This window comes from Alternaria viburni, assembly GCF_023758015.1.
Source record: "Alternaria viburni strain BMP 2772 chromosome Unknown scaffold_16, whole genome shotgun sequence".
Lineage (NCBI taxonomy): Eukaryota > Fungi > Ascomycota > Dothideomycetes > Pleosporales > Pleosporaceae > Alternaria > Alternaria viburni.
In genome coordinates this window covers 745098-770012 of record NW_026055785.1, presented here as the reverse complement: position 1 = coordinate 770012, position 24915 = coordinate 745098, and the positions used below count along the sequence as shown (strand labels likewise).

General features: G+C 52.4%; 11 protein-coding genes across 11 annotated transcripts; 4 read left to right on the top strand and 7 right to left on the bottom strand.

Moving 5' to 3' along the window:
* Positions 1-680: 680 nt before the first annotated feature.
* J4E79_007596 (uncharacterized protein) lies at positions 681-2219 on the bottom strand (the record flags this gene model as incomplete). Its single annotated transcript, XM_049356460.1, has 2 exons — positions 681-1115; positions 1164-2219. The coding sequence occupies 2 exons, from the start codon at positions 2217-2219 to the stop codon at positions 681-683; spliced, it is 1491 nt and encodes a 496-aa protein (XP_049209347.1).
* Positions 2220-2875: 656 nt separating this feature from the next.
* On the bottom strand, positions 2876-4147 carry J4E79_007595 (uncharacterized protein; the record flags this gene model as incomplete). The annotated part of the gene is made up of 2 exons (XM_049356459.1): positions 2876-3546; positions 3646-4147. 2 exons carry the CDS (start codon positions 4145-4147, stop codon positions 2876-2878), a joined length of 1173 nt encoding a protein of 390 aa, XP_049209346.1.
* A 2097-nt stretch (positions 4148-6244) lies between these two features.
* Positions 6245-6852, bottom strand: J4E79_007594 (uncharacterized protein; the record flags this gene model as incomplete). Its single annotated transcript, XM_049356458.1, has 2 exons — positions 6245-6265; positions 6289-6852. 2 exons carry the CDS (start codon positions 6850-6852, stop codon positions 6245-6247), a joined length of 585 nt encoding a protein of 194 aa, XP_049209345.1.
* Positions 6853-7283: 431 nt separating this feature from the next.
* Positions 7284-8396, bottom strand: J4E79_007593 (uncharacterized protein; the record flags this gene model as incomplete). Its single annotated transcript, XM_049356457.1, has 2 exons — positions 7284-7479; positions 7534-8396. 2 exons carry the CDS (start codon positions 8394-8396, stop codon positions 7284-7286), a joined length of 1059 nt encoding a protein of 352 aa, XP_049209344.1.
* Positions 8397-14241: 5845 nt separating this feature from the next.
* On the top strand, positions 14242-14547 carry J4E79_007592 (uncharacterized protein; the record flags this gene model as incomplete). The annotated part of the gene is made up of 2 exons (XM_049356456.1): positions 14242-14299; positions 14348-14547. The coding sequence occupies 2 exons, from the start codon at positions 14242-14244 to the stop codon at positions 14545-14547; spliced, it is 258 nt and encodes an 85-aa protein (XP_049209343.1).
* A 227-nt stretch (positions 14548-14774) lies between these two features.
* J4E79_007591 (uncharacterized protein) lies at positions 14775-15267 on the bottom strand (the record flags this gene model as incomplete). The annotated part of the gene is made up of 2 exons (XM_049356455.1): positions 14775-15008; positions 15070-15267. The coding sequence occupies 2 exons, from the start codon at positions 15265-15267 to the stop codon at positions 14775-14777; spliced, it is 432 nt and encodes a 143-aa protein (XP_049209342.1).
* A 324-nt stretch (positions 15268-15591) lies between these two features.
* Positions 15592-16941, top strand: J4E79_007590 (uncharacterized protein; the record flags this gene model as incomplete). The annotated part of the gene is made up of 2 exons (XM_049356454.1): positions 15592-15677; positions 15738-16941. The coding sequence occupies 2 exons, from the start codon at positions 15592-15594 to the stop codon at positions 16939-16941; spliced, it is 1290 nt and encodes a 429-aa protein (XP_049209341.1).
* A 359-nt stretch (positions 16942-17300) lies between these two features.
* On the bottom strand, positions 17301-19232 carry J4E79_007589 (uncharacterized protein; the record flags this gene model as incomplete). Its single annotated transcript, XM_049356453.1, has 2 exons — positions 17301-18538; positions 18593-19232. 2 exons carry the CDS (start codon positions 19230-19232, stop codon positions 17301-17303), a joined length of 1878 nt encoding a protein of 625 aa, XP_049209340.1.
* Positions 19233-20123: 891 nt separating this feature from the next.
* Positions 20124-20620, top strand: LSM7 (Sm-like protein lsm7; the record flags this gene model as incomplete). Its single annotated transcript, XM_049356452.1, has 3 exons — positions 20124-20319; positions 20372-20443; positions 20493-20620. 3 exons carry the CDS (start codon positions 20124-20126, stop codon positions 20618-20620), a joined length of 396 nt encoding a protein of 131 aa, XP_049209339.1.
* Positions 20621-21551: 931 nt separating this feature from the next.
* J4E79_007587 (uncharacterized protein) lies at positions 21552-22192 on the top strand (the record flags this gene model as incomplete). Its single annotated transcript, XM_049356451.1, has 2 exons — positions 21552-21641; positions 21773-22192. 2 exons carry the CDS (start codon positions 21552-21554, stop codon positions 22190-22192), a joined length of 510 nt encoding a protein of 169 aa, XP_049209338.1.
* Positions 22193-22839: 647 nt separating this feature from the next.
* On the bottom strand, positions 22840-23355 carry J4E79_007586 (uncharacterized protein; the record flags this gene model as incomplete). Its single annotated transcript, XM_049356450.1, has 3 exons — positions 22840-23023; positions 23075-23154; positions 23242-23355. The coding sequence occupies 3 exons, from the start codon at positions 23353-23355 to the stop codon at positions 22840-22842; spliced, it is 378 nt and encodes a 125-aa protein (XP_049209337.1).
* Between the last annotated feature and the right edge of the window lie 1560 nt (positions 23356-24915).

Sequence of the window (24915 nt, the reverse complement as noted above, 5' to 3'; positions counted from 1 at the left end):
GATCATGATCCATATCCTGTTGGACCGTCTCCAACAAACTCAGGGTTTCTTCTACCGCTTCAACAAATTCGACGTCTTTGTAGCTGTTACCAAAAAGCTCAGCGGTAATATGTTTGTGGACCGCAGCGCGTTCGCGAGAGTGCAGGTCACGCAGATACGCGGCCGGGACTGGGTGGACGACATTGAATTTGAGCCCGGTCTCTCTCACTGAGATGAACTCTGCGAATGGCGCATCTTCCACAGCTTTGATGCTTTTGTAGCGGCCTCCGATTGTATGGACGGTTCGAGGAGCCATCGTAATATTGTCTTGGGGAGATTGGATGTTAGGGTCTGGCGCGAAATGCTCGCTCGTTGATTGGCAGTAGAGCTATAGGAAGAAGCGCGCACTGTAGAGGTGTGCTGTATAGTGGTCTTTTGTAATGCTGCTGGATATGCGCGCGTATATATATATGCGAAAGGGGTGTCTAGGCACCAGCTCTCCCTTAGTTCTCGTCGTGTTTCTTGGCGCATGGTCAATTCTTCCAGTGCGTCATTGGGAGAAGAGGACCCGCTACGATGAACGATGAGAAGCCGTGCGCACTGCTATAGCAATTCTCGTGTGCCTAGCAAGCGCGCACAGACCCGAAACTTGGTGCCCCTGTTACAATCGAGAATGAGATGAGACATATAGTTTGTCGAGTTTAACCATGATGACCTTCGAAAAGGCGGCCGAGCGGATGAGACCAGGCTCCATCCGGTTCCTCTGCGGTACCGATTCGATCACTCCAATAACCTCCTTTCTTAATACAGGTCTTATCAATACTCAGGCGGGGCGTGAAGGCGCTTGAGGCCTTGACTGTATTTTCCATGTGCTCCCATTCATCATAGTCGTGGAAATCGCCGTTCATATAAAACTCTTCTAAGGACTCTGGGAGAAGGGTCCTTACGTCGAAGTCGACATCAATCTGTTCGTAATCCTCCTTTCGGTAATAGCCTTGTTCTAGCGGCTCGTCATGTTCAGGGTCTTCCTCTTTTGCCATGTCGGGGCGAAGCATGCGCCATTGACAGTGGAGTACACGGAGCTTCTGGAACTCTCGGAGAGAAACAATCGCTGGGCCATCCTCAGGAGGTTCACTCTGTCAACTCATATCAGTTCGGAACATTGACGGGGGTTGGTGACTTACATCCGTGTCCTCCTCGCTGAGCATGAGCTCTTCCAACGAGCGGCCGGCGTGTGTAGCAACTGCTCGGATGACTTTCTTTGGTTCGTACCAGCTCGAATCGGACACCAGAGCATCACCACCGTTGTACGTTAGCTTCTTTAGATGCCGAATGTTCGCGAGTATGGTTGCTAGGCCATCCACATCGAAGACAGAATGTCTGAAGAATAGCTCTTCCACGTTAGAGCACGGAGCAGCACCTGTGGGGAATAAAGTGCGTAGGACGTCCTCGCTAGGCGAACCACCCATTGCTTGCCCTACAAACGTCTTTACCGAAGGGATACTGAGATAAAAACACGCCCAATCAGGAGAGCTGCTTCCTTCGTCCAGAGCGTAACGCACGGCGACCGTCTTGAGATGTTGTAGGGGAAGCTTTGGTGCCATGACCGGGTTCTTGTATCCTAACGCGATCTGCCATAGAACAAGTTCCAGACAGTCCTCCATGCCGACTTCTGAATGTCTGATGGTCGTGAGATAAGGTAGATGGTGCAGAAGGATCGCGACAATGGCGTCCTCGAAGCCTGCGTGAATTCGATCTTCGATAGATCCAATCGTGTCGTACGGGCGAGGTGAAAAGTTGAAGGCATGAGAGTATCGTCTCAGCAGATTCGATTCATCTACGCCAAACCCCGGGTACAGATCTTGCAGCCCCCTTGCTGCCTCAATGAACAAGGCCTTGTCTTCTTCGGATGGCACAACGCCATGCTTTGGGTGGGAATTGCGCAAACTCTCGTTCGCATTCCAATTGTATTGCCGGCTTTCTGGAAGATTGAGTTCCCTGATGTACCACCCTAGTCGAGGGTTTGCTATTACGTCTCTCAAGGTCTCCCAAAGAAGCGTACGAGCATCGGTCGTGTCGATGACCTTCCATTTCGCAAGTAGTCGTGCATGCTGTCTCAACAAGGATTTGAGCAGTGTCGCATGGTCTCTGCAGGTAAGGGCGAAATTGAGAGTTGAGTCCGGGTCCAAGCTGTCAGCTATATTTAGCTTGAGCTCCGGTGGCAGCGTAATGAGAGCCATGCTGGTGTTGAGATGGGATGGCTCTCAAGGGACACGTCGCATGCCATGCTTTATATCGCAACGAGCAGAGCATCTGGGCGGATTGCTAGAGCTGTACAAGCCTAGCGCAAGGCTGCGACGGGATGCCTCGCTGCTTAGGAAGTGCTGTTGCCGGTGACATGCGTAGCCGGCCCGCCGTCCAGCGCGCATCGCTACACTGGGGGCCTGATGCCTGCCTGGAGCTCATGCGCATCTCAGTCGATGCACGAGGCTGCAGGTTCATTTACATACAGAATCTTTTATTGGGCGGTGGCAAATGAAGGGTGAACAAAGAAGATGGATGCGGCGGGGCGGAACAGCCCACCTGGGCAGGCGCGAGACTGGCGCGTCTTTCGGCGCGTTACGCGAACTTCATCTCTACCTACCACTGCGCATCACCAGCGAAAGGACCATCAATACATGCATTCAATGATCCTCCGATGCCCATCTTTTTATCTGGCTTCTCCCCTCGACCGCGAAAATCAACCGCCACTCACCCAGAATCAAAAGCGCACGCAATAAACGTATACTAACAAGACTACGGTTGGTATGCCTACTTGCTTTACAAACTCCAGGTCTAGACAGTTCAATAAGTCACTATTCAACATTCTGTAAAAGTGACATGCGTCGCAGTTATGCTACCCAGCCGTCTTCCGACATTTTCGCGCCTTCTCGTCGTCAACAGCGAATTTGGCAGCTATACCAGCTGCTCCACCAACGTCAGGCTTTGCCTCATTGCCGCACTCAGACCAGCAGGCCCACCTTGTCTGATCCACCTCTTCGTCGCCATAACCATCCTCATCCTCCACATCGTCCGAAATAGAAAGATGCAAATCTAACACCACGTCCCCCTCGCCGATGAGCACTATAAGGGCATCAGCCACGCTGATCATCTCGAGCATCTCCTCCCTCGCCGTTTCCGCCCCTTGCAAGAACTGGTTGGCGAATGCTGAGATCGCTCCAATACCGGGGTGGAGGCTTAGTATACCCTGATAGCGACTAGGTGGTCTGAGAGACGAGTCGTCGACCAAGGCGTCAAATTCAGCCTGGATACAGGTAGCGTATACCTTCAGGTTCAGAAGATCTGCTATGGAAGAAGACGTTCGCGATGTGTCAATCCACTCCATTCCAAGTGGAGCAGCATGCCTGCCAGGTTGGTAATTTTGGCGCTGCGCTGGGTTGCGACAGAAGCAGGCGTTGCTGCGGGTGGTCCAGGTGTTGGTGTCCGGTGTGAAAGTGACGTGTTTCTTCACTCGAGCCTTCGCGACTTTCGCTCGCGCTACATCCAACGACGAGAGCTTTCGCTTCACTGCAGATCTGAAGCTGACATGCGTCAGTACAGCCGGGTATTTCGTTTGCATCTGGGCATTACGTATCGCTTTCGAAGAGCTGTTGGTCGTCCACATACACCCTACGTCGCCTGGATGTTGTTTCTCCCAGGCATCTTCGTACTTTTGCGAGCAGTCCAGAAGCTCCACAAGCTCGACTAATTGAAAGCGCGCCAGGTGCCAACACTGTCTGACTAGAGCGAACTCATTGCGAACGCGCGCTTGCTGCCAAGGGCCGCCACATCTCTGGAATACCTTGCCGAGCGCATCGAGGAACTGGAGACACATTTCCACTTCGCAGACTGGGCAATATCCGCCGGTGATGATATCTGAAGGATGAAGTCCATGTCCGCACATGTTTGCAGGATTTCTGTTACGCGTCCGTGTGTTACCGCGCTTGAGCTTTTTGTTGTCTTCGTAAGTGCGTCGATATGCACGAAACTCGCAATACTCTGTGGCATTTCGAACAATACCAGGCAGCGAGCCTACTCCGTGCTCTTCCTGCCACTTAGTGAAGTGCTGCACATCTTCAGGCGAGAAGAGAATGGCTGCGGGAACGTACTCGGCTATGGAAGAGGGCATGGTGTGGAAGGTTGCGCTGGCGTGAATGAGTGAGTATTGGAGGATCGCAAAACATTGCCAGAAAGCCCGTGATCATTCTCGAGTTTGTTTCCGTCGACTGTTCTGGGAGTGAATGCGCAATAGCGAATGGCAAGTGGAAGATCCACTGAGAAGAAGGTGTTTGCACAGTGCGCAGTCATGGGTTCTTGGGTCATTGCGATGAATCATTCAAGAAGAGTCAGGGCACTAACAATGCATTGTAGGATGAATGCATCAGCTTCAGTTGAGAGCGCTACGTCTACGTCATACCCAACCGGTCGTTGTTCAGATCGATGCGCGTCACATCGTAATCATCCACATGTCCTCGCGTTACAGCTGGCTCAGGAAAACCTCCTGGGGCCCAGATGTTTTTTGATATACAACTGTGGCGTTCAATCTCTCGCGTCTGAGATCCCAACACTCTTGTCGTCTTCCTACCTACGCCCATTGCCTTCCGTCCTAGTCGCACCTCCTGCACATTCGTATGTATTCCAGATCTCATCACGACATTCCTCCGACATGACTTCTAAATGCGATGTCCAACCTCTAATCCCCATCCTACAAACCTCTTCCGCACCATCTCCTGGAAGATTCTCAATATCTCTCGTTGTATACGGTATAACATGCGTAACCTGATCTTTCTCATCAGTCTTCACGAGTAAGTAATCCGCAGTGCTCAGACTTTTCATAAACGTCTCGTTTGGCACCTCGTCTTTTCCATCGTGTATACGCGATATCTTATCCCCGATCTCGGGCCACCGAGGATGCAGTTCTGCAATACCCTCATGGTTGGACAAAGCGATGGCGTCGATGAGCTCGATATTCCAGGGGCAATCAAGCTTCCTGATGATCTTGAGCTGCCGAACGTTGTAGCGGTTGATGCGCATGTTCGAAGTGTTGAGTAGGGTGCTCGACGAGGTTGCTGCGTGTTTCCCCGGTACGTATGCTTTCGTGCTGCGGTGGAAACTTGCACGGGGTCGACTGATTTTGAAGTTTGTGTCGGACGCGAATTGGACACGCTTTGTCTTTGGAACTCTAGCCTTCGGTAAAGAGATGCGATGGTTTGTAGTCGCTCCAGGCAACATTTTTGGAGTGCCGGTGCGGCAGTCTGGATCTGCGATGTCGCCAGTCCTTACTTTCGCGGGATACCTCGACATAGCACGCGCAATGACCACGGCATTGCCTGCCGAGCATGTCTTCCGAGCCGCTTCAGCTTCTTCCGGGTGCTCTTGTTCCCAACGCTCTTCTTTCTCTACGTCGTCTCCGTACCGTATCACTAGCTGTGCGAGCTCAAGTCTTCTTTTGTGCCAGATATGGCAGTAGGCGTCTCGATTTTCAGTACTTTGACCTGTAAGTGGCCTCCAAGGGCCCCCTTTACTATCCCAATCTTTAGTGATGCGTCGAAGTAGATTCAGATAAGCTACGACTCTGCACACTGGGCAGTATTCGTCATCGCAGTCAGTGTCGGGGTGAAGCAAATGTCCACATCTAGCCCCAATGTGACGGCCAATCTTATCGAAGTTGCTAGCTTTTCCGGGAGAATTGTCAAAAGAGAGTGGTGGGTGGCACTCTGCGGCAGACAGTCGCTCTTCGATGTGACTATGGCTTGTATAATCGTCCTGAGTAGGGAAGGCGGACTGGGTTACTTGAAGTTTGTCTTGGAGTAAGCTTGCCAACATGGCATTTACTGCTGGCGATCCAGCCGTCATTGATAGTCACTGTTGTAATTGTGTATGTGTTGACGAACAATGTATGTGGTTATGGAATGGTTGTACACGAAAGTATTCTGGGAACAAAGATTCGCTTTTGAGTTGGCCGCGCTGTCAGCTGCGGGTGAGCGCTGTCGTTCACTGTGACTTTTGCCATCTGTGTACAGCCAACGCAACTGAGCCGGCAGAACGAGCCCTACGTTGAAACGATTGTGGCGCTGGGACTCCATTACAGCGTTGTCAGATCCGGTGAGCAGACGACTGACCTCGTACCCAAAGCTCTAGTCTTTTCACTGTAACATCGTATATTCCTCGAAGGTTCAATTATAATTGCATATTCGCATCTAAACCGCACATCTCAACAAAACAATCATCCCTCCACTTCATCAACCTAGCCATCTTCGGCAAGCCCACATTATTCTTAGGCACAGTCCGCTGTAAATCCAGTATCCACTCGTGAGCTTCTTGATCCTCCTTCATATCATTGACAAACTGGAAAGTCACAGACTTATCCCTCTGATCCTGATAAAGAACCAACACTTTCGCCCTCGTCCAGTCCCCTCCGGTAAGACTGGAAAACGCAACGCCGCCTTCAGTCAGATCCTTGTAGATTTTCAAAACCTCAAAACCAAGCGGATGGTCTCTTAGAAGTGTTTGGGAGCCGGGAAGAAGCGGTAGGCCTGCTCGCATTTGCGCGTGGAAGGAATTGTGTAGGACGTCGATTTCGTCTGCATTGCGGACGTGGAAGATGGCGTGGACTTTGAAGTTGAGAAGCTGTTCCAATTCGTTGCTCATTAAGCTGGTGTCTAGCCAGGCTCCAACATCTGGTGGGCAACTGTACTTCCCAGCTGAGTACGTGGGGCTTTTGCGCTTCCACTGATGTGTAGCCCGGCCAGGCTCAAAGTTGGTTTCTGGGCTGAAGCTCACGGATTTCTTTCGGCGATGCGGCTTGGACGTGGACTGGCTTCCTGCAAACATGGTATTGAGGTCAGGCATTTGCACGGCTGGCGCTGGAGAGAGTGAGAAATTATTTCACCCGATTCTCGAAAAGTGACGGCAATATATAACATCCCGTGACTTCAATACATGTGACATTGTGTATGTGAATGTACAACAAAGGTCAAAGCAATCTAACAGTGTTCTCGAACGTAGGATGATGATGGGAAGCTCAAGATAGCAATACTCGACGAAACACACGTCGACTCAATAGGCATCCAAGGTTTGTATCACTCCTCGTTCCGCATCTCTCAAAATCTAGGTAAGTGTCGCAAGTGCTGACCATGAGCCAAATCCATAACTCCAGCGCCTTGTATGCTCTTTCCTCCTCACCAGGCGTATCCTACAAGCATCTCCTGCATCACTGCATCGCTGCATCACTAGATTCCATCCCAGAATGTTGACATGTTGCTCTACACGGCAGCATAGCCTCCTCTGCTGCCGCCTCCTTGCACAGTCCCCATGACCTTCCTCGCGAAATCTTTCGCAATGTACGGGATGTCGCGGATCGTGTCTCCATGGGGCAGAAGGTCCCAGCCGCGCGCTCCGTACCTGTTATAGTTGAGCCATGACCCGAAGATGAGGTAGGCAGCGATCGCGAGGAAGAGACTGGGTACTTGTTAGAACACTGTAAAAATGTAGAGATAAGGTCATGCAACTCACATGATGAAGAACCAGCCAAAGAAGCCCCAGTGGGAGCCACCGTCCGGCGATGGCGCATCCGCACAAGCGTACTTGGTCCGCCATTGCAGTCGCAGTGTCTGGACTTTGTTGTCTTTCTGTTCCGTCTCCATGTCGTAGCCACAGAAGCGCAGACTGTTGTCGTTGTCCTCACACTTGCTCTTGCCGTTCTCTTCTCTCCTCCTCAGCTTTTCTTCTTTCTTGTCATCGCCCTCCTTCTTGTCATCCCCTTTGTCGCCTCCGTCATCTTCCTTGTCGTCATCCTGGTGCGGGCTCTTGTCCATCTCGTCACCCTCCAGTCCTGTCCTCTCTTTGTCGCAGACGAATTCGATGATCGCACGCTGGTTTATGCCATCCTTCTTGTCGTTGAACGGGAATCTGCCTCCGTTCAGCGTTGCCCTGACACCCTCTAATCCTGCATCATTGTTGCTCTTGGAGTTGCCGAGGTTCTCAAACTTGGCATCGATGTTTCTCCCGTTCTGCATCTGATATGTTCCGGCGATTTCGATGGGAGTAATGGTGGAGTTGTCATCACTGCTCAAATCGATGTTCTCTCTGATCCCACACACCCTGGTCCCGTGATGGCACTCGGTTGCCAGACTACCGCCTTTGTGCCATTTGAGGTTGCTGCAGATGTCGATGGTAAAGTTGTACTTCCACTCGAGCTCTTTGGCGATATCAGACTCCTTGTAATGAACCACGTGCGGGCCGCCAAGCTCTTTGAAGTTGAAGTGCTGGCCATCTGCGAGGATGTCTTTGCAGTCAAAGGCATAGGCTGTGTAGGGAAGGAGGGATGTGAGGGCGAGTATTGAGAGCAGTGGCGCTCGGGACCGCGATGGAGCCATGGTGGCGCTGGTAGGTGATGCGAGTGTCGTGGTGGATGAAAGGACGACGGCGGAGCTTCGGGGACGGATACGCCGTTACGGAGATGATGAGGATCAGGGAGGCAGCCGTGGGCTGTTGTGCGACTATCGCGACGTCGAGCGGGAAGGCACGAGGCGTTCGGTGGATGGATAACACGTGAAAGAGATCACTCCAGGGCTTGATCAGGGCAGCAATGTCGCGATGTCGCGTGAACCGACTCGGAGAGGAAAGATGGCGCGAATGACGCTGCACGACTCAAACGGCCGCTGCTTAGTCAGATCGGCGCATCAATTTCCGCCCACCAGATCGTCCATGATCAACCCTCACCTTCCCAGCCTCCCAGCACCTTTCAGAGCGACATCATCACCAGAGCTCGTGCGCCAAGGCAATCATGCGAATGCTGGGCTGCCGGGCATCTCTACTCCTTCAGCTCGGGGATGAGACGCCGGACTTATCACCGCCTCACATTTGGCAATGGAGGTACCTTCTGCAGCGTGGTATTGGCTCTTCATGCAATCCACATCGCTTAGCTCTCGACTGTCATTTTCGATAGCCAGGTCGTATGTACAGCACGGGTGGCTGTCAGTATCGTATCTTTCAACTTGACCTGAGCCGCCTTTTGGATACGGGCTGCAATACCTGGGCAGACCTAAAAATAGAACGTCGCGAGAAGTAGCTCGTAAGTATCTGGTACATTTTTCGAGCTAAGAGCTATCTAGTGTCTAGTCTACAGATCTATCCCCACACACCGTAACTCCAGAGGATGCAAGAATAGATATCGTGAGGATTCAGAACGTGTTTTACGAGAGTGGCCGAAGTACCTGCCCTGGAAATCTCTCGTATCGAGCCGCGCCCACACAATCGATAGCCAACGCGCTAGTACAAACGCCAACGGCCCGAAAGCAAAGGATGTGTGAAGGCGATCGGATCGCGAAGTGACAGTTACAGTGCAGGAGAAACCGAACGCCACCCATGCGAGCTGGTCCGAACGAGAAGAGCTTTGACAAGCCGTATGAACCCATTCCAAAGCGACCGTGATATGCGAAAAATGAGTGAAAGAAGAGGAAGATTGGCAAACGGCAAATAGAAACACAATGTCGAGCGAGAAATGAGTGTAGAATGCGCCATAGAAAGACTGACATAGAGAATCTAAAGAAGAAGAGGGTATTCCTGACGCCGAAAGTGCGATATTTTCATGCCATGCAATACCGGGGCGAGACTAGGAATCTTGAGACATTGGAAGAAGATTGGCACACAGTGAGCCATTGATCTGCAAAAGGGAATTCGTGTCTGTCAAATCGGTGAAGCCAAAAGATGCCGTCAATGCGATACAGTAGTGTAGCAAGGGCGAGGACATCTATTTGCCTTGGCCCGAGCCCCTGGGGTTGGCAGGCATCGGATACGGGAATGGAGCGTATGGGAGTTGGCCAGATCCGGAGTTGCTGCCGGCAGTTGAGGTACCTGATGGGGAGGATCCAGAGGAAGACATGGTGGTATTGGCTGTGGTAGTTCTGGTTTCAAGTGGTTCTGACTGAGATCGCTGTGGACGTTCGTGAAAGCTAGAAGAGGCTTGAGAACTTGGGGGCTGTGTACTCGAGGTATGTCCTGAGTGATAGCGTAAAGCTAAGGGACGACTTTGTCGAGCACTTGTGTCCGGAGTTGGTGTGCGTGAGGTAGGTGATCCTGTGATGATGATCGTAGGCGTTGAGGAGGGTTGTTCAGTCGTGGTTTGAGGAGTTTCCGTCGAGTCTTGGTTTGACGTAGAAGAGATGGTCGTTTGAGTTGCTTCTGTAGTAGTACAGGTACTGATAGACTTTGGGGAATTTGATGGACTGTGTGTGTCGGATGGGCGATTGCTCATATATCGGAAGAGAAGACAGTTGTGCTTATGCTTAACTCTGACAATTGATATGGTGTGCTTCTGACGTCGTTGCTGACCGAGTGTTGTCACGAATCTGGTGAGAGAGGCGAAAGAGTGTTGGTGGTACTGTTGATTGGAGTGGTGTTGTTGGTAATGAGACTTCAAGTTGAAGGTTTCCAGATCTTATATCTCCAATCCCTCTTCTCTGGCCCCGGGTTTTGAGCTTATGAAGGACCGGCTCTACGATCACCGAAGGTCGAAAATAGCAAGACTGGTGTCTAAACAGAGGAATTATCGAAGGTTTCGAGCCGATCCCGTGGTGCATAACCAGAATGTGGCTTGTTCCTACACGCTTCGGAGTCAAGCGTGTAGTTGCTCCAAGTAGGCTATCCAAGCGTCCGTAGTGTCGGTACTGCAAGCTCGGTATTGTGTCATAAGGTTGTATCCGACCAGTTGGAGAAGGTAGTGACACTGCGGCGGGACCGGTGAGTGGGTATCGAGCGTGCACGGAGGGACCCTTTTTAGACGTGTGGCGCCCGAATTATGTCCTTCTTGAGAAGTTGTGTAGACACCGGTAGCGACTGTGCAGCGGGAATACTGTAGGGCTGCTGTCGTCAGATGCTTATTTGAGCCGCAAGCACAACAACTGGCACGTGTATGTAGAGGAATGTTATGTGTGGTGAGATCAACCCACCTAATGGCATGCGTAAGAGGAAGTCTTTAATACAAAGTGTGACAGATCTGTATTGCGGTATAGCTTAATGGCGCATCGTTCTTCACTTCGCCGAAGATATACACGATCAAGTTTCCTTCTGGTGTCTTCTCGTATCGGGTGGCTCTCCAAGGAACCACCATGTCTTCACTCTGGTAAGCATTGCAAATAGTCAGGTACGGTAAAGAGCCGGCCGAAGGTTTAACGCGGGTCGTATTCGTGACTTGAGGCGCTCACGCGACTTTGCCGTTGCGCATTTGGCGGGACCCCGGTCAGCGACTACCACGCTCGGTATGGCCGATGGACTGTTTCGATTTGTGATGATCATTTTGGCGCATTTCAAAACTCGATTGGAAAAGTAGGTGGTTAGTCCAATAGAATCGATACCTGCGATGTTCGTGTTGAATGCGCCGACGAGTCAGAGGCACTAACGGTCGCTAATATTAGCTGGTAACACGAGGTGTAGTCACTACGGAAGGATGTTACTCAGCTCCCGCCAAGCGGGCACTCTAGGCCGCGCGCCCGCATCCTGCTGTGCAGAAATCTGTGACCCGATCTGTATGCATGAAGTCATCGCCGTCGCATGAAAGGATAGCTGCGAGGTGGTGATGCCCAATGAAGCGTGTGGGCGTGGTGTTCGGAGAGTTTGTCAGCGATAGGGTTGCGCTCGCTTGATGAGTTAGTGGATGACCTTTGGCAGGGGTGCCACTTTGTGGACTGTTCCTTCCTTCCAGAAGATTACCAAAGGCAGATGCAAGGCACGCCATTCAATGCGACCTTCCACGATGGCGGCCATCTGATCTCAGATATCGGGTTGCTACGGGTCTCGAGGATTTTGGACAGCGGTGAGGATGCCGTCATACAGCCACATATACCACAGAGCCCGCCTGTGAATCTGGTGCACTTCAAGGAACGCAGTCGGCACATGCAAATCGCACAAGCCATATGATGTTCCCATATTCATCCTAGCATGTCCATCGGTGACCAGAGCCGAGAGATCTGACCTCAAGTTGACCGACTTCAGCTGTTGCGCAGATGCGTCGGGCTCCGGGTTAGCCAAGAAGGGCCCTTAATTAGCCTTGACTGCAGCAAATCTCTCTTAATTACCGGACCTTGCGATTGCTTCAACTGAGTGCTTAACATATGCTTACACAATCGCGTTTCTCGGTAGGACAGGTTTGGTATTTGTGTTCACCGCGAAACATACCTCCCCTGCTTACACAATGCGTTCATGGCTAAGGTGATCGTCTGCGATAGTCATCGAAAGGTGGCGAGAAGCGATCGCGAATGGGTGAGTCACCGCTCGAAGACGTATGGCATACACAGCGCCGATATACAAGTGAATTGTACACACTACACCGCAGTATTGACCAGACAATGACTTGAACGTACGTCTTCATACTCACAATGTTTACATGTTGGCCGTTGGAATGACTACGACTGCGCTACATGCTGCTCCTCGACACGAGAATACCCGTTGGTTGTAAGAGCTTCCTCGCGCAGCTGAATTATTTCCCGATATTGACAATGAGCGGTGTGGAAGTTTCCAGACAACATTTAGAGACCACGCGTTCGTCATCTCTGATGGAAACAGGTATCGATATGAACGCGAACGCGAGTGTCGATAGGCAACTGCGAACACGGTCTTACCGGCGAGTTGCCGTTCGTGACACAGAAGTTATGGTAAAACTATTGTTTCGAGCGCGAGATACTGGCCTTAGTACGCAACAGTCGTAATCAGCACACTCGTGGTGCATGGGAGATAGATCATCGCGGAACAAGTAGTCGCTGGGCCGCCGATATAGTCGGCAAGGTTCGCCATTTCGGGCCATACCGTCCTTACGAATGGCGATGCGATAATACAAGCCGTGCCAAGGATGGTACTCGAGGCGCAAGAAGGTGTTCTCTTGAAATAAACATGAAGAGATTTTGTCTTGGGACCGAGAGAGATGTGGAGTAACGGCACAATGCTTCCAAGCCTACACGTGTAAGGTTCTGTATCGGGGTTCCGTCCTGCTTGACTGAGAAGGCAGACCATCCATGGGGCCAAACGCATTCCGTTAGCGATACGACAGACGATTCGGGAAGTTGCCTCAAACCAGTCTGCGATGGGAAGTCTGTCGAAAGGCTATTGCGAAGTCGTGAGATTGAAAACGGCGCACGCACGTGACGTAGTCTAGTTGGACTGTACTCTGCCCAGACGATCAGTAAACAGAATGCCATCTTCTCCTGGACACATTCCGCTTGCCCGCATTTCGCGAATCGAGGTGTCACGGCTAAGCCGCAGCTAGTCGGTGTGTGATGAAGTGTCAGCCTGGACGCACAGATGCTGGTCAGAGCTGTGGCATGACGAACACGATGACGGATGAACAAAAGCAATACTGCGCTTGGGGTAACATGCCGCTGTGAGTCAAGAGATCTGTGTAGAAACGGTGAGCATACCAGACGCCATAGGAGGTATTGATCGCGATGGTTGAGCGGTCTGGACGCGAGATTGCTGCATGCAGCAGTCACGCTAGCATCGCGTTCGCGTTGACGCCAGATCACATGCACGCGTCAATGACGTCAACCATGCTATTCAGTCACATCGCTTCTTTGTCCAAAGTGCATTGCGAAGTTCGGAGCGTTGCAGTAAAGTTTCGACTAGTACATCTAGATGCTCTTCCCGTGCCTATGTCGCCATACCTCTGCACACTAATCGGGAACCTGCATGTTAGATCTAAGATCGATCGCCTAGTGAGTGAAGTCTCCAGGAACTAGAGAGATGGCATTTGCTATTGACCATGATGTAGATGGCTGTGTGCCTGAAACTTCCCCATGTTCCGGTCCACTTGGTAGCCACACCTATGGACTGTTCGCCCTGGACTATGACGGATCGAGAGGAGTTCCTGAACGACCCCTTTAACTATGACCTCTTCACTTAACGCAAATGGCTAGTGAAAGCGACAGCGTGCCTGTAGCCTAGACTTCCCAGCCTGCGCGGCAGCGGGTAACGCAGTGAGACGAGGGATCTGCTAACCTCAGGCCTATCCAAGCATGCAGAACCCCGATCGTTGACGTAGCAAACACCATGACATGAAGGCGATCGTAAGATACCTCGCATTGCGTCCTTGGGGGGCATAGGACACACGCTACGTCGAGGCAGCTGGATGTGTATAAGAACACCTAGATTCGCCCTTTCATATTCATCATTCAACTCACCAACTCAGCCATCTTCACAACTTCCACAACACACTTCCAATCAACCATCAACATGTCTGCCAACCCTGGAAACGTCGTCGGAGGCCACAAGGCCAACCTCAACAACCCCAGTACGTTTTCCGCCTCAACTTCTTGAAGTCCAAGACTGACATATTCAGACACTTCCGACGAGTCCAAGCAGCACTCCAAGGAGGTGCTCCAGGACATTGAGAACGGTGGTGACGCCAACGCTGTTTCATCCTCCGGTGGTGACAAGAACCCCAACAACGTCGCTGGTGGCCTCAAGGCTACCCTGAATAACCCCAACACCTCGGACGAGGCCAAGCAGAGCGCTAAGGAGAGGCTCGGCCAGGAGTAAGCAGTTATGAAGTTATGAAAGAGGCCTTGGTGCCTATGGGCGGATCAAAGAGGAGGAAGGCATCAAGCCCAGACTCGCGATCCTGATCGTGTAGCTTTACCAATAAATGATACCATCCACACAATCCTGATCATCTGCATCTTGTCATGACGCCCTCTCATTTGCACACCTTTGCGTCCACTTGTGCACCGCTTCCAAATGTATTATCAATCCAGGGCCGACTCTGCCTACTCTTGCTCCTTCTTAAGCAGCCCCATGACAACCTCGACCACCCTCCTGAAACCCTCCATCTCTTCCTCGACTGTTCCTCCCATACCCGCACTCGCGAAGCTCGAAGAGTTGCCTACGTATACCGGCTTTCCCGTCTTGCGTGCGAGGACCTTGGATAACCGAGTCGCGAAGTCTAGCGTTCCGCCGTGTGTGTAGAGGGGGGTGCTGAGGGTTTCTGCAGGTTTGGCTCTCTGCGAATACGCGTTAGCACATGCACTTGTGAGAGTGGGCACAGTATATGAGACGACGTACATTCGGCATCGCGTATACGAAAGAACCGAGGGGTGCAGAGGACGCGGATTCGGGGGTCGCGGTCGTGAGGAAGAGCAGTAGGTTTGGGCCATTGTTGGTGAGCTGGAGGTGGATGTTCGTGTGTGGCGCTTTTGGGAGCGGGAATGAGACTTCTATAGGCGCGCGCGACGCGTTCGTTTCCGTGGTTGAAGCAGCCATTGCGGGTGTTGACAGGGAGTGTGGAGAGAGAAGGTGCGATGATGGCCGGAGGCAGGTGGGGCAACATCGCGAACCTCACCCGCGAGATTGTCCCCGCGACAAGGTCCCTGCGTGAGAGCAACTTCTATTGTGTCGCACACCACTACAAGTCACTGCCACATGCCCATATTTCGACTCGAATAGGGAATCCGAGTTCTCTCAAGTCTACTGGTAGCAAAGAACATCAACTCAGAAGATTATTCCGTGGTGGAACAGCATCGAAACAGAGAACAAGGCTATAAACTCGAGAAAGAGGGCAGTGCATTGTTTGTCTGATCCGGAAATATGGAAGCCGATATGCAAGAGCCCTACGACCCCTCCAACGACCCAGAGGAACAAAAGCTCATTATCTCAGTTCTAGACTCCTTCCGGTACACACCCACGTGCCGCACCAACACAAGCCAAAAGCAAAAGTACTGATATTGAAACAGATCATACCGCCGCCTCGCTCACTACAACGGAACCCACCTCCGCCGACGGGCCTTCTACTCCCTCCCACAAGCCCACTGGACACTGCTATCCCGGCCACCCTTCTCTATCCTATCAACACTCTCCCAGGTAGACGACTTAATCGACAGCAATGCCGAACTCGCTGAAGCCATCTTTGTAGCAGGCTTCAAAGCCTTCTTAGCACCCACCCTGGATAGTGAATGGGTCGCTTCGATCGTCCCCGAGAAGTACGCACACGACGAGTACAAGATCTTCAACATCGTCATGGACGAGCTAGGCGCAAAGACCAGCCAAGGCGACGCAGATAAAGCGCGAAGTTGCGTCAACCAGTTCTGGCGTGAATGGAGTCAGGAAGGGGCAGTGGAGAGAACCAAGTGCTTCGATCCTGTTGTAGCGGCGCTGGAGCAAGAGTTCACATCACGGACTACAACAGCCTCCGATCCAGATCGCGCGAATCTCAAAGTCTTGGTCCCGGGTGTGGGACTGGGCCGTTTGGTCTTCGATATCTGCAGTGCTGGGTTCAGCGTTGAGGGGAACGAGATCTCGTACCATATGCTCATGGCAAGCGCGTTGGTTCTGAATGAGACTAAGGGAGCTGGACAGTTCAAGATTGCTCCTTGGGCGCTGAATAGCTCGAATCATGTCTCTCGGGAAGATCAATTGAGAACGGTCACAGTGCCGGATGTACATCCAGCGACTGAGCTGGCGAAAGAGGGGGCTTCGAAAGTGCCGGCAAGTGAGCGAATGAGTATGTCAACGGGTGACTTTTGCGTCGTGTATGGCCGAGAGGATTACGCTGGCGAGTTCGATGCGGTAGCCACCGTTTTCTTCATTGACACTGCACCGAACATCATCCGGTACATCGAGGCTGTTCACAACTGTTTAAAGTCTGGTGGTCTATGGATCAACCTTGGTCCTCTGCTGTGGCACGCACCCCCGCGGAGAGACGAAAGTGAAGACGAGGCTGCGGAAGACGAAAGGAGAAGAGCCGATGTTGATGCAGGAATTGGCGACCCAGGTTCAGTGGAACTCACAAACGAGGAGGTGGTGGCACTGGTCGAACACTTTGGTTTTGTCATGGAGAAGCAAGAGCATGGGACGATTGAAACGGGGTATATATCCAACACCCGGAGTATGCTGCAGTCTACATATCGTCCTTCTTTCTGGATAGCAAGGAAGAAGTAATCAAACACTTGCACATGTATATCACAGAAAGCTCCCAGTACTGTTCCGCTAGAGCTTCTCATCATCACGATATCACAGATGTTGATGTCACGTGGGCAGAGAGAGCTTTAGTTGTAGTGATTGTATTGTAAATTGATCGTTCACGAGAAATGGCAAAGTAAAGTATCAAGAAGAGGAGAACCTGCTGCCTAAGCCTCGAAACCAAAGCAAGAGCGAATATGGTATCATGCAACAAATATACAAAGAAATGCAAACGAGAAACCAATTCGTACGGTCAGTTGGAAAAACTTCTGACATGTGTATAATGTGACAGAAGGTCAGAGACTGGCATGACAAGCCTACGAAGGTGGCAACAGAACTCAAGCGACCATGGTGGGACCTTTGCCTTCAGACCCACCCAGCCGAGCATTGGCATGTGCAAGGCTAGACTGTGCAGCTTCTTGGAGCTGCGTCTCTACATTCCTTTCCCGCTCCCGCTCGTGGGGGGTATTGCGGCCCGATGGTACCCTTGCATCGTGTGAACCATCGCGCTGCTGTGGGGGTGGTTGCGAATGCTGGTCTGACGGATGATGCACTTGCTGATGCTGCGGAGTGTGCTGACCGTTACCGTGCGGCATGTGTGATGGCGTAAGCCCATGATGCGAAGGACTCATCATTGCAGCGGGACTCGCCGTGCTCGCGCGGTCGCCACTCTCGTGGTCACTAGTCTCACTCTGGCCATTGCTGGTGGTGCCAGGGGGGTACGTGTATCCGCCACGCAACTCTCCTTCTTTGACCTCTTTCCACGAGCATTTGGCATGTTTCTTCGTACAACCGACACATGCTGTGAGGTTCTTCAGACAGTCCATGTGTAATCTCCGGCAGCGATCACACGGTGGTATTATGCGCTCACCCTTGGCCAACCCCTCCATCCTGTGTACCATCTCAACCTTGAAAGGGCCTCCATCGTCCTTTTCGGGTTGTTGACTGGCGCGTTGACTTGAAGCGGGGAGCAGGTTGGATGGAGTGTTTGGTATCGGCACGGGCGAATTCATCATGGAGTGCAGCTCAGACTCGTTGAGGGGCTGCGATGGTCTTGCAATGTGCTGCAGAGATCCCTGAGGGCCATCCGCGGGCTTGGGAACAGCCCTTGTGGGAATCGCTGCCGGGGTGGAGGGGTGGGAGTTGGTATGGCTGCCTACGGACGGCCTTCGCACATCAGCTGTGCTAGTGGGCGGCTGCGAGGACGAACTCCGGCCATTTGTTGTGTGGAACTTGGCTAGCAATTCATGCCGGGTGGATGATGAAGTGCCATGGCCGCGGCTATGACTGTGGCCGTGACCGTGGCCATTGGATTCATGATGTTGGCGCGCATTGACTGCGACAAAACCACCGCCGCTGCCAGGTGATGTCTGAGAAGCCTGAGTGTGCAGTTGGCCGTGCGCCTGGCCGTACCCTGAGCTCGGGGCGCTCGAGCTGCCACCATTCATAAGGGCGACATTCGAAGGGCTCGTGGGCCGGGGAATGGTAGGAGCTGGGCTCGCGGTCGCTCGGCGGTCGAGGATAGCCTGCTTGCGGCCCTTCAGTCTATGGTTGAGCTGCCGAGTGCGGGCAGCGACTGCGCGATGTTAGCCAATGTCGATGTTGGTTAGTGATAGTCGGTCAGACTCACCCTGATCAGCAAGTGAACATATCTGGCTCAGGTTCTTCTCCAGTATCTCCATTGTGCCCAGCTCCTTCTCCTCGTCTTCGATGATGGGCTGGGGTGGGATCATCTTCTGCGGAATGCCAGATGATATCAAGACGAAATCCTCCTCTGAGATCTGGACCCGACACTGCTTTGTGTAGAACTGGCAGACGCGCACGCCTTCGCTCATCTGATCCAGCTGGAACTGCTCCGGCTTGTTGCGCGCAAACTCGACCACGTCCAGCCAAGTCACAGTGGTCCCATCTTTTCCGTGACTCTTCAGCACGCGCGGTGGTCCGTCGAACAGCCGCTCGAATCGCTTGATCAGGATGGGTCCTAATGGTCTTGCGCCCAGGTTGCAGGCCATGCTCTCATGGCGATCGAGCACGCCCTGGTAGTCGCTGAGGACTGAGAGAATGTTGGGTAGGGTGTCATCATTCGTTATCAGCGGCAGGTCCTTCTCGAGGTGTCGTGCGAGGTAGTTGATCTGGAGGTGGTTGTGGGTCTTAGCGGCTTTGGGGACAGGCGCGGCCGCAGCCAGGTGCATCTCATGCGAAGGACTGCGTTTGCGCTTGAGGTCCGCGGGCAGCGGCGGCGCATGGTGTTGCGGTGGATGCGACGACATGGTGCGCTCAGCCGCAGCGTGCGAGTCGGCGGTGGCCATACCTTGGCTTGGGTGGGAGGGATACCAGGTTGGTGATTGCTGCGAGGGCGGAGTGGACGGATGGCAGAGATTCGAGGGTGGAGCGGAGTGCGCTAGGCGATGAACAGCTCACAGCTCAGCACACTGCAGGCGCTCGCGTCTAGTCGCGAAGGCCCGAATTACAGGACAAGATACATCACGCAGAGAGAATCGCAGCGAGAGATGCGAGGGCGCGGGTGGAAAGCCAAACGGCTGCTCGGTGGCTGAAGTGCTCCGAACGGAAGGCAGAGGGGCGGACAAGGGAAGGCACGCAGCGCACCGGAAATAAGAAAGAGCTTTGCAGCGTACGCCTCCCACCCAATCAATACGCGTCTGCAGCTAGCAGCGGCCCCGGCGCCGACCTGCAATGAATGCGCATCGCTGATGATTCAGATTCTGCCGACCCGACCACGACAGCCACTGAGCGCCCTGCCACGGGCGGACACTCACGACCGCCTATTTGCAGACGCCCGCAAGCCTGTGGCAGAAGTGTGTGAGGTGCCGTCTGAAGAAGAGGCCGGCACCGAGCACCCCGGGCTGGCGTCGTCGTCGTCTGGAGGGATGACGAAAAATGCCGCAGGCCCACGCGTCCTGGGTGAATCTAGCTGCTACGATGCAAGCGCCACAGCACGGCGGAGGTCTGGAAGCATGGCGGAAATCATGTTTCCACCCCTGCGTCGCCTGACACCAAAGCCACGCACGTGACCGGGATGTGGGGTGGGAGGAGCCTTTCCCGGAGCGGCACAGACCACCATCTCTTACTGGGCGCGGCTGCTGCACGTCACCACAAGCTTCAACATCCAAAACGCGTCTCTCCCTCTCCACGCTACTACCATGTCTGAGCGAGGCGCATTCCGGGGTCGAGGCGGAGGTCGGGGCGGCGACCGCGGGGGACGCGGTGGCGGTCGTGGCGGTGCACAAGCGGGCGGTGCGGGCGGACAGACTGAGCGCCCGAAGAAAGAGAACATTCTTGACCTGAGCAAGTACATGGACAAGCAGATCACCGTCAAGTTCAGTGGCGGACGTGAAGGTATGTAGGGCAAGAAAACTAGGAAGGAGCGCTGCAAGCTAACCTCTTGCAGTCATTGGCACGCTCAAAGGCTACGACCAGCTCATGAACCTTGTCCTGGATGAGGTCAAAGAAGCCCTGACTGGTATGTCTCTGATCTTCGTGCTCACACCGACCTATCTGACTTGACCCAGACGAGGACGGCAACATCCGGTATCGCAAGCTTGGTCTGATTGTCGCGCGCGGCACTCTTCTGGTCGTCATCTCGCCCGTCGACGGAAGCGAAGAAATCCCGAACCCGTTCATACAGGAGGAGGAATGAGCAAGAGATGAACAATGAGAATTCTCCAGACCTGGGGCGAATTGCTCTAGGCAGAGCAGCGGCGAGGATCAGGGCCCAGGGACGTTGGACGGGCTTTGATACCCAGTACGATACCCACGAGGCAGATGCAAAGCGCAACTACGACACAAAATTATCGTCGATACTATCACAGCTTGTCAGAGCTTGCATGCTCTTGAAGCCAGCGGCCAAGCAATACACAAAAGTTATGAAGTCTGGTCAAAATCATCACTTGGATTTCTGAGTTCAATCATCTGCTTCAACAGCGCAGCTGCAACAGTCATGCTAGGTCATTATCAGCGGGCTCACTACAGAAGACTGACTTTGGCGTACTTGCGGCTGACACTACCAAGCAGATTATGTCAATCGTCGCCATAGGCGTTGGCTGCATAGTTTCTATCGCCAACAGCTAATGTGTTCTTGTCGCAAACCCCTCTAAATCTGATTCATTACGCGATTCTTACTGCAGCCAAGAGTTTGTTTTGATTCCATCAACGTCATGGTGCTAAATGCGTGTCGGTCGATCTCAACGTCGGAATGTTCGGAATGCTGTTCCGACACTGTTCCTTTCACTCAACACAACCCCCTCACCACGTTCGACCTTTACTCATCGGCGATCACAAAGCAAAGTCTGATCGAATCGCAGGACACCGGACCAAATTGCCGACGTCAGGTACCCGCTCTTCTCAGCAGAGCCCATCACCACATATGGCTGAACTAGCGCAAGTCGGCATGACGTCGAGTTGATGTCAAAGGTGGTGACGCTATCATATGGGATTATAGAAAGCCCATGGTGAAAGTTTACTTCACATAGCACACGACACCCCTCTTCCTACTCAACAACCTTCACATTTATCCATCCACTACATTACATTTCAAATCTCGCGATTTACAACAAATACACATTGCAAACATGAGCCAGAACCAGAACCCCGATGCTGTCAGCGACGGTCGCCAGTTTGCTGGACACGTCGCGCCCAGTGAGCCCCTCATGAAAGGTGGTGTAAGTACATGCAGAACTTTCTCGATTTCGTCACAGATTCCTGCTTGATCGTCTTCTTAACTCATTGGAGCCTCCGTCAACACTACCAAGCCCCAAACATATCATCGTCGACCCCAACTAACAAACCCCAGCACCAACCCGGAAAGCTCGTCGGCAACGACGCCGTCCCCGAGTTCAACGCACAAACGCTCCCCGCCGGCACCGCACCAGCATCCAAGACCTTCCAGCCCAACCCCGACCTAAACAACCAGAAGATGTACCACCAAGCCTCCGACACCCTCCAAGGCGCCACGTCAGGTGACGTTCACACTGGTCTCGGCCAGCCAGTCCAAGGCCAAACATCGCAAGAACTCCACGATGGTTCCAGCAAGGGCCAGGGCCTGGCCGGCCTGGCTAGCGGCGTCAAGGACCAGACAACTGGTGGTGATATCAGGGAACTGAAGGATGACCCTGCACATGCTCATCAGAGGAATCTTGATGATGTGCCTACTGGTCAGAGGGGTAACGTTGGTGGACCTCCTGCTGAGGAGAGGGAGCCTTCGTCTGCTTAGGTATATTTCTTCACGAAGGATGATTGTATGAGTGTGTCACTTGTAGCATGACTGTATCGATCAGTATTGACGAAGGATAAAAGTTGCCTTGGTTGCTACAGTAGCCCGAGGCTAGACATAAGTAATGAAATAACCGACTAAGGATAATACATGACCGTCAACTCCCCTTATGTTGTGATCGAGGGTTTGTCGTATTCACCAAACACAGGCTTCATATCCCATGAGGGAATGCAGTCGAACCCGTCAACACCGTACCACATAGCTCGGGAGTCTTTTGGAAAAACCCCTGAAGCAGTTCAAGCGTGGCGGTTTCACTCCCTGGATACTGTTACCAGACCATTCCGTCGAACAAAGTCATCGATGAACATACCTTGTGGGCTAACTACGCCAATTGCACCTGAAAGGTGCTCTATATTGTCTGTGACTGTCGACTCATACGGATACTCGCCATCTGCAACATGTGAGTAAAGTCTTCGAGAACGCTTTCATAGATCGAGGCTTACAGGGAATGGTGAAGAACGGTAGACCCGCAAGAACAGGTATATGGCTTGGCTTGTAACCAAAACCTTGCTTCTTGCTCGCGCCTACTTCGAGTGATCTCCTGCGCTGGATTAGCTTTTTTTCAGCCTCCTCCGTCACCTACTCGCTTACTTATGATATTCATGTCGGTACATAGGGTCAGTATCCCCACTCGGGAGAATGAGTATCTTGCCCAGACTCTGTCCATCGGATGGTTGTGGTAGTATTGCACTACACATCCAGTCTCTCAAGTTGTTTCGTTCCTTGATGGCTTGCTCATATTGCTCCACCGTGAGGTCCTTGCCAAGTGACCTGACCGAACGATTAGCTCAAGTTTACCTCATCTCCAACATGACGACATACCATTTGTACTTGATATAAGGGTCGGCGAATGCCTTCTTGTGGAACTCCTTCTCGTAGTCTCGCACGAATGTTTGGCAATTCTGGTAGCAGTCATATAGCTGGATATGGGCAACCGTCTGCTATCAACGTCAGCAAGTGTTCGAGAAGATAGAAGTGGAGATACTCACGGTATCTAGATAATTCTTCAGTGAAGTCCCACCAGCCATGCTTTGCCGCCTGAACAGGCCATCTATATCGAGCTTCTTTCGCTTGACCTGTAGGAAATCTTCTAAGTGACGCATGAAACGCCCTGTATGGGATAGATACTTGTTGTGGCATCCAGAGAAGATATCAGTGGGGTACAATAACTCAATGTTGGCCGCGCGCGTTTTCTTGGTGATCTCGCGAGCACACAATGTTCGAGACATCGTGGTAGCCATCTGGATGCTGCGCGTGAAGAAGCCGACAGTATCAAGTTCTCTGTTTGTGCGTCAGTCTCATTTGCAGGTGGGAATAAACTCTTTATGCTTACTTTGACACTGGCACAATACCCTCCGTCGATATGCCACCTAAGGATAGGCGAAGTCCAAACAAGCCGTGATCGGCTGCAGGGCCTACTATACTTCCAAACGCTGCGGACTCGTTAGTTCTGTCGAGGTTCTGAAGGATGGAATGAGCTTACTGTCAGTCCCTATTGAGGCATCTATCCAGTTGTACGCCGACGCTGCTGTGGCGCTGCCAGTGCTACTGCCACTAGGTTCTTGATACCCATCGCCCCTAGGACTAAACGGTGCAGAGTAGTCAATCCAATCTCGGGCGTTTTCTCCAGAGGCAAAATGCACTGTTTTCGTTTTGTCCACGATCACTGCCCCTGCCTCCAAGAGCTTTTCAACGCACGTGGCGTTGCATTCTTTTTCGGGATACAAGGCCTGGTAGGCGCGGCTGCCAGCGCTTGTTCGCACCCCCTTCAGATCGATGTTGTCTTTGATGGCTATTCTCATACCAGATAGAGGTTTGGTTTCGGAGGGCTTGTCATAATAGCAGCGACTGGGGACTGGAATCGCAGCTGTTCCAGGGACGCCAAATCTATGAACAGGTTATTAGCAGAGCCAAGTGTGGAAGAGTCCGCATCATGTTATAGCAAGAAAGTACGCACGTATGCTCTCTATGCTCATCAGGCACTACCGAAAACTGGAAAGCTCCGTTCGTGTCGTCAAACAGGCGCCATGCCTGACGAATGCCAACGTTGGAGGCAAAGTATGGTCCACCGCGGAAGCTAACCAGGTCTCTATTTGAGTTCACCACCACGGTGTGGACGCTTTGGTTCTTCCACTCTTTCGGTATGATCATGGTCAAACTGTCCAGGTAAGATTTGGTGTTTGCGGAAACCAAGAAGTAGACGTGCTGTAGGAAATGCTTGTTGAACACATCGTCTGTTTTGAGCCACGACTTAACGGTCGAACGCAGATTGCGAGGCGAAGCGTCCATCGCGTTCTTAAGAACAAATAATGTGATTGGAACAAGTCCGTCGTTAAGATCAGGCGCGCTGCCAAAGATACACTCGCGGGAATCCGGAGGTATTGACGTTAAGCGTGATGGAATGTAGTACGGAATCGCTCCGACGCGAGTCAGCGTTGCAGTAGGAGTGGCAGACATGATGACGATCGAGGGCTCTTATGTGAGTGACGAGTATGCAGAGGTGTATTCAAGAAGTTATCAAGGCATCAGGAGAAGTCTAAGGAAGGTATGAGTCTTTCGTTTGTACGACATCCGCTGTTGGTCAATGCATCTCGGGCACGCACGTTCACCTGCCTATGTGAAGAATCTAGGAGCTTTGTTTGACCTTGCAAACGGGAAAATGT